Source organism: Gobio gobio (genome assembly GCF_949357685.1).
Source record: "Gobio gobio genome assembly, chromosome: 3".
Classification (NCBI taxonomy): domain Eukaryota; kingdom Metazoa; phylum Chordata; class Actinopteri; order Cypriniformes; family Gobionidae; genus Gobio; species Gobio gobio.
In genome coordinates this window covers 44,711,031-44,718,993 of record NC_137099.1, presented here as the reverse complement: position 1 = coordinate 44,718,993, position 7,963 = coordinate 44,711,031, and the positions used below count along the sequence as shown (strand labels likewise).

General features: G+C 38.7%; 1 protein-coding gene across 1 annotated transcript; it reads left to right on the top strand.

Annotated features, from left to right (window-relative positions):
* Positions 1-653: 653 nt before the first annotated feature.
* On the top strand, positions 654-4,713 carry crybb1l2 (crystallin, beta B1, like 2). The gene is made up of 6 exons (XM_079811852.1): positions 654-706; positions 1,599-1,702; positions 1,901-2,019; positions 2,113-2,245; positions 2,845-2,987; positions 4,010-4,713. The coding sequence occupies exons 2-6, from the start codon at positions 1,604-1,606 to the stop codon at positions 4,179-4,181; spliced, it is 666 nt and encodes a 221-aa protein (XP_079667978.1). The 5' UTR covers positions 654-706; positions 1,599-1,603; the 3' UTR covers positions 4,182-4,713.
* The last annotated feature ends 3,250 nt before the right edge of the window (positions 4,714-7,963 follow it).

Sequence of the window (7,963 nt, the reverse complement as noted above, 5' to 3'; positions counted from 1 at the left end):
AGGTTAACTGAGACAAAAAACTTTTATTGGCATCAAATTAACTTGCATTTTATGAAAAATATAACACATTCAGTGTATGTTAGGATATTCGCCAAGTCTTCAATTTGGTGTCTTAAGGTTTGGCTTTGGTGTTTCATTATATTGACAAATGCGATTTTGTAACAGCATAAGTGTACTGTGGCAGCAGGCGAATGCAGTTTACAAATAAGACAAACCCATAATAAACTTCTTGGCACCAAATTATGGAAAATACCATAGCATTATCAGTATAAGAGTGGAAAATATGCCAATCTAAGCCTTCGATTTGGTAGGTGAGGGATTGGCTATGGTGTTCATCACCATCAAATGTGATTTCACAGTGTCCTGTGAAAGTGTCCAACAGCTTAATTTTGTCGTCACCAAGTAAAGTTTCAGAACTGGACAGACACCCACACAAGGTAAGCTTACACGGTTATGAAAAAGACTTCTTGAGTTATAAAGAAGTATACTACTCTGTCCTCTTTCCCTCTGTCTCTCTCTCTCGCTCTCTGTTTGATGATGGGGTGATTTCTTTTCTGTGTGTGGGTTGGTGAGCTCAGCGAGTTTGTTTCTGTTGGCCTAATCCCCCCATGCTAAGCGCCAGCCTATAAAAGGGACACATGTTTGCTTTCAATACACACACTGACACACTGATTGAGACAGACAGCGGCTACTGACTAACACACAGGTAAGAGAATGGGGTCTGTGAGCAAAAACAAACTTAGAGAAAGTCATTCCCACATTTAATTTGGTTGAATAGTCTACAGCAAAGAAACTCCAACATGAGAATGTAAGAATATCTCTAACAGTTTTGACACATTAGTCACCGGTAGAAAGCAATTAAAATGTAATCCTTATTGAGCATAGCAATTTATACACTGTCAGGGTGAACTGTAACCTTTCAGTCATTACATAAAAATTAATACAGAAAAGAAAAAAAGCTATGTCTATGCTGCGGGTATGAAGAGAGTGTGTGTGAGAGAGAAGGTGAAATTAAATGAAAAGCTAGTTTATAAAATATAAAAAAGTAGTACCGAGTTTTATATATTTATTACTCACAGAGTGTGCTTTTTAAATTACTGTTATTTAAGTACTGGGTTGGCTGTTAGTTTAATTGTTTTAAGCCTAGTGAAAATCTGTGACCAGGCTAATGAAATATCTTACGCAAATATTTTTTAGAAAAGGCAAGAATTATATCAGTCATTTTGACAAGATTTCATTCGTATTCCATCAGAAACCTTAGAGGTCTTTTTCCATGTTTAAGTTTTAATATTCAGCTTGAACTGCATCATAATGTACCATTTTGTCCGATATTTCTAAATGAGTAATCTCAGGCAAAATATATGTTGCGTATGAGCATTGCACATCTATAAGTGAAAGTGGAGTGTTTCAAAGTGAGTGGGAGAAGAATTCATTCAAGGGCTATGAATGTACTCGATTTGAGAGAATGGGATTCATTAATTGCTTCTGAGCAATATTTAGCACTTGACATCACTGCATGTCCAACAATAGATATTTCCAGCAAGGAGGCTGCAAATTATTCACATTTCTCCACTCATGCACATGTTCTCTTATTGTAGTCATCATGTCCACTGGTGGAGAGAAGTCCAAGCCCGCCTCCCAGCCTGATGGGAAGGCTCCTCAGACTCAAAAGAGAACCGAGATGGGAGTGGGACACTACAAGGTATTTAACAATTTACAGATGCATAAAAGTATGACGGATAAATGTATGATGGCAAACAGCTGATCAAAACTCAGTTTCCATAGAAATAGATGTGGGTGTTGTGTATGCAGTATTTTTAAGCTAAGCTAAACTAAACTAACTTTAGTTGCATAGCAAGCGAAAATGACCCGATTGTCTCCTCCCTTTCCTCTCTTTCAGATGTATGTATTTGATCAGGAGAACTTTCAGGGCCGCATGATCGAGATCTCCAACGAGTGCATGAACGTGTGTGAAATGGGCATGGATAGAGTGCGTTCCCTCCGCGTGGAGTGTGGCCCGTGAGTCTTTCTGTGATGCATATCAGTGACTTACCAATTGTTCTGTATTTCAACACTTCATCCGTTCTCTCTGTCCTTCTTTCTCCAATTTAGCTGGGTGGGTTGGGAACAGATGAACTTCTGTGGAGAGATGTACATCTTGGAGAAGGGTGAGTACCCCCGTTGGGACTGCTGGAGCAACTGCCACAGGAACGACTACCTGCTGTCCTTCAGACCTGTCAGAATGGTATTCATCCCTTTTATTCATTATACATTTTTGTTTGCTAAATCTTCAAAACATTAATCAGTTTGTTTCATTGAGCCATGGTTCTCAATTGGGCAATGCGAGTTTGATACTCATACCTATTTTGTTCCTTTCCATAAGAGTGGCAAAAAGGCTAAAGGTAAACTGAAAAAGGAAAAGATAATTTTTAAATCCATATTCACGGATGTATTCGCATCCACACTGAGTCATGGTGCTTTTGCAGGCAATGCAAATTTGAATCTCGAATCTGGCACCCAACATTTCCTAATTTCATCACACTCTTCTCCTATAATTTCCTGGGCTATCATCTCACACTTCCTGAGTACATCAAAGTGTCAAAAAGGCCAAACATATTTAAATCCATATTCATTAATGTATTCACTGACACTGAGCAATGGTGCGCGCTTTTGCAGGAAACACAAGTTTGAATCTGGCTCGCAGCATTTTCTAATCTCTTCCTACTCTTCTCCCATCATTTCCTGTCCTATATCACTCACCCCCAAAGCATATTGTTTAAAAAAATCCATATTAATTTCTTAATAAATATTATAAATTGATTTCCTTGTTCGTGCTCCTCACAGGACCCAGAGAAGCATAAGATCTGTCTGTATGAAGTTGGGGAGTTCAAGGGCCGTAAAATGGAGATTATCGACGATGATGTGCCCAGTATGTACACCTTCGGCTTTACTGACCGCGTTGGCAGCATCATGGTCAGCTGTGGCACGTAAGTGGTCTCCCATCAAAGAAATCTGAGTGCAAGTAGACTGTAATAGCTGAACATAAAAAATAGATCTGATATCAGATGAAGAGTGTGATCTAGAAGTCATACACTCACTTCCTAAACCCACTGAGTTTAAAGCACAAGTTTTTAGTTTTTTAATTATGTGATAAAATGCTGTATTTTATGAACGCAAGAACGGATTGTTACGAAACTCAGTATGGGTCATCAGCACGATGTTTCGAAACAGCATGGGAGTAACTTTTTTGTCTCCTGAATCCTTGCCGAGTCCAACGATACCAGACTTTCCAGGTTTCGGCGTATGGTTTGTGCAGCGTTGTAATTTAGCGCTTTAAAAACTTTAGCTGATATCTTCGAAACCGCTAGTCCGATCGAGACGAAACCAGCGCCAGAAGTTCGAAAACATATAGCTAAAAACATATAGCATCGATAGCTAAACACTAATGCCCAAATGTCCAAATATTGATAGTAAGGGGTAGTAAAATCCAATCAAAATCAGGTGTCAGTCATTTTTGACGTGTTTTTTCATATAAATGTCTATAAATCCAAAACGAAAAGAGATATTTTCACCAAAATTGACACACATGTATGGGCTCACTCCGAGGACACATAAAATTTTTTTGGGATTGTGCCTCTTGGTGGCGCTATAATAGAACAAAACATGAAATTCCCATAGACTACAATGCATTTTTCAGCCTTTTTGCCTAAAATCATGTTAAAATGTGTTTAATTGCTCATTGCTGCAGTTGATCTGACACTCCCAGCCATTTTGGCATGTCTTGTCTTCTTCTTTGCGCTTGGCCCCGATAATGGCTGCTTGCAGCTATATTTCCCATTATAGTTATTTAACCTAGATAAACTAACAGTATTGATACTTCTAATATTTCAAACATTAAAATAGGAATAATTTTTACAATATATAAGTGATGAGGCTCTTCTCTATTCCCAGTTCTGTTCTTCACTTTTATTTATTCTCTGTTTGTCTTTCCTCTCACCTCTTGTCTTAGTTGGGTGGGTTACCAGTATCCTGGTTACCGTGGCAGCCAGTACCTGCTGGAGAAGGGAGACTACCGTCACTTTAATGAGTATGGCGCTCGTCATCCCCAGATGCAGTCCGTCAGGCGCATCCGTGACATGCAGTGGCACCCAGACGGCTGCTACACTATGGCCACCAAGTGAGGGCTAGGGAGGATGAGAAAGAGAGGGAACAGGGGAGAAAGAAAGAGAGGAGGAGGAGAAGATGAAGGAGGGGGAGGGTGGAGGGCCAAGAAGGAGAGGAGGAGCGCACTACCCGTATGAGTCATCCTGGGAAGGGAAAGAAGGAGAGAGGGATGGAGGTCAGTCTGATATGGGCAGCAGCTTAGCAAAAGAAAAAAAGTGACAATAGAGAATGTGGCTGCTGATATCAAATGACTGCATGCCTTTTTCTTTCCCACCCCTCTTTATTCTCTCTCTACTCTTCACCTCTTCTCCCATCTTCTTCCCTCTTCCTCCTCTTCCTCATCCTCCATTCACTTTTCCCCTGAGGAAATCAGTCCATCACAACGAGCCTTAACTGATGCCTGACTCGTGTGGGTCAGGGATGATGATTGACACGGGTGGGTTGGGGGCGGGGCAATGGGTGGCAGGGGGAGGGGTGTTTTGGCCTAAAGGCCATGTAAAACATCCACATCCTTTTGGAACGGTAATAAAAGTGACACCTGTGACCGTTTCATGATATCACTGCTGATTGTCTCACTCTTAACATCAATACATCAGATCACATTTCCACTCAGACTAAAATGACTAACATCAGATTTAAAACAAACACAAAAAACAAATGTCTCATGTCAGAACACATTATTATAAAACCGATTTAACAATGATTTAGTGTTCAGCATACTACTATTATTCAAGTTGGTAAGATAATAGTACTGTCAATATTGAAATTATTGCAATTTTGAATAATTTAATAAATGAATACCTTTTTACAGTATTTTTTAGAGGGGGCATAAATGCAATATAATAACTGGCCTTAATAATAAACATCAATAAGCCTACTAGACAAACAAAACGTGGTAACATATTTCAATCCCAATATTTATTCAAATAAGCTACTGACAAATAATGAGTATCTTTATACAATTTCCTCACATGAACAACCATGTAACCAGATAGTAATATGTGTTTGGCTTATTAAAAAGATCAGAATCATAACAGTCTTTCATACGGGGAACAGACAGGTTGATCTACGCTGTAGATTCAGCGCCACTAGAAAACTATTTTGAAGTACATAGATTGCGACCATTAAAAAAGGACATTCCAGTATGAAATGTGAATGTAAACTGACATACTACATTTGTCATGTTGTCATTGTCATTTTACCTACAGTGTCAGTTGTGTCGCCATTCATAAATCCTCTCCCATGAATCTGTATGATAGAAAAGTGTCCTCTGGATTTTAGACATATACTTTTGACTTCACATACTGTTTTTCACCTACTGTAAAGTAGTGAAGTGCATATTCGGATGTAACCTAAATGTCAGGGCTCCTACTTTTCAGATTAATCTTTTATTTAGAGAAAGTTTACAAAAAAGTTACGGCAAAATGTAATTTAATTTAAATATTAAACGTGATCCTAAGTATCATAGAGAATATGGTCATTAAAACTAAATTATGACTTTTTAATGCAAAAAACATTCAAATATTAAAATAACATTATCATATGACCCATTAAATGGTTTAAATACAGCAGTAGATTACTCTTTTAAAATGAAGATTCTGAGTCAGCTGTCAAGTCAAATGAACTAAGATATTTACATAAGCTGATTATTATTAACACTTTTGGAGCATGTGCATGTGCAGTGCGTGCACTGAATAAAAATCTGTGTTTGTTTTGTCTGTCGGTTCTTTGGATTGGAATCGAATAGTGGATTGAAATTTAATAGCATCAAAAAAAACAGACAAAAATAAGACAGATATGGGCTTCTGTCATCATGAACAGAATGATTGTGGGTTTTTATACAACACCTGACCAATTTCTCCATGCACATGCATGAGTATGTATTTCTAAACCTTCCTGGATTAATTAATAATTCATTTGACACTGACATCATCCTTCCCACAAGGCCAAAACAAAGACACAAACACAATTAAGATTCACCTCAGCTCCGCACAAAATCAAGCCCTTGCATTGACGTCAGTCGTCCTGGGGTCTTATTCACGTAAACATCCACACACACACCACAGGCACTTTGGGAAATCTAACTCCACATCCTAAGTGTGTGATCAGCCTGTCTCTCACACATTTTTCCTCCTCACACTCTGAGAGGTAATGAAGAGAAGATAGAGGATGATTTAGGACAGAGGCTGGAATGATTTAGAGGGAAGCTAGTTATCACACAGCTCAGTGGGATGCTGAGATAATTGAATCTCACTCGTGTAGTACTACACGGCCACCACAAGAAGGTACTAACAATTAGATTGTCAAAGAAGCTTGTGTTTTGTCAGTCCTCTTTTGCTTGTTTCACACATTTTTCTGTACTTTTCCATGGAAAATAATTGTATTCGCAACTGTCGGGAAATACGTCAAGATGACGTCAACAACACCATGGCTTCACATCTACACACACTTCCAGTGAATGTGTGCAATTGTTACCTAAGGAAACTATTTCTACCTGATTTGACTTTTACAAATACTTCAGTCATTTAAAACCATATTTATCATCAGTTAAATCAGATTACCACATTAGTTTATCTGACGAAACCCTTTTACAGTGCAATATCCTCTTCAACTAATGGATTTTCTGTTTTCCATTTAAACACACACACACAGAAAATCTACAGACATATCCTTTGCCGTTTCATCTCTTTCCTTCTGAACCACATGCATAGAGTGCCTGCAAGAGCTGTATGTGTGTGTGTGTGTGGATGGTCTCTTTCTTGCGTCACGGCTGTGTTGTGAGTTAGCCGGGGGAGAAGCGGTTCTTTTTATGGAACTTCCTAAAAAGTCTTTCCGCCGAGTGATGTAAGCTATTTGTCTCAATGTTTAACAAACGAGTGGGTGTGAACCTATCAGTGAGATAGAGAGAGTTAGAGAGAAAGTGACAGAGAGAGAGTGTGTGGAGAATAGGCAGAGTGAAGACACCTACAAATCTGCATATTTATCAAAAAGGTGAAAAAGTGTTACCTGAAAGAGCTGTTTCTACCGGATCTGACTCTTAAAAGGGACTTGTAATGTTCTGCTGAATAGTTTAGGTAAATATTAGATCATATTTTGAATAAAACTAGTAAGTTTAGATGTTACCAGACAAAATTTTAACAGTAGGCCCCCTACACTCTTTAGCAACTTGTCAGTCATGTATTTGATGCATTCTGGTGTACATTATGAGGATTTTTATCTTTGATCATTATCGAGTACTTTGTTCTCCCTCCGTCTCCTCTCTTTGCCACAGCTTGTCCCCGTTTTGCCAGCCTCCTTCTCTCTCTCTCTCTCTCTCTCTCTCTCTCTCTCTCTCTCTCTCTCTCTCTGGCTGATGGTGTCAGTGCTGCATGTGGATCTGCGTCATCGGTGAGCAGTGTCTGATTGACTGGGTTAAAAATAAAGAGCAGAGAGGGGTGAGAGTGTGTGCGTGAGTGAGTGCATGAGGCTGAGAGGCCAGAAACTGCGTTGGGATGCTGGGGCAAGTCTGAGGAATCTGGGGGAAGAGCCATATGCGAATAGAGGGTATTTTTAGCAGGAGAAAATGAGTTAGTGTTAGATAAAAGTAACACTGGAAACAGGAAGATATATGATACTCATAACCTCTATTTGAAAAAAAAAAGTCTGGGAATAAAAACATCATAAAAAGAGGACTGGTAGCCTAGATGTGGAAGTGTTCTGAATATTTATTAATTTTGTTGCGTTTTCGTCAGTTTTAATACTTTTTTTAAAATGTCTATATGTTTTTTTGTTTTTTTTGTTAAAACTTTAGCTTAAATTA

What these genes read in the sequence shown, in the direction of transcription:
- crybb1l2 (XM_079811852.1), top strand. Translation starts at nt 1,604, where the DNA reads ATGTCCACTGGTGGAGAGAAGTCCAAGCCCGCCTCCCAGCCTGATGGG. An exon ending in TGGGAGTGGGACACTACAAG is followed by an intron (nt 1,703 to 1,900) that starts GTATTTAACAAT and finishes CCTCTCTTTCAG; the next exon opens with ATGTATGTATTTGATCAGGA. An exon ending in CTCCGCGTGGAGTGTGGCCC is followed by an intron (nt 2,020 to 2,112) that starts GTGAGTCTTTCT and finishes TCTCCAATTTAG; the next exon opens with CTGGGTGGGTTGGGAACAGA.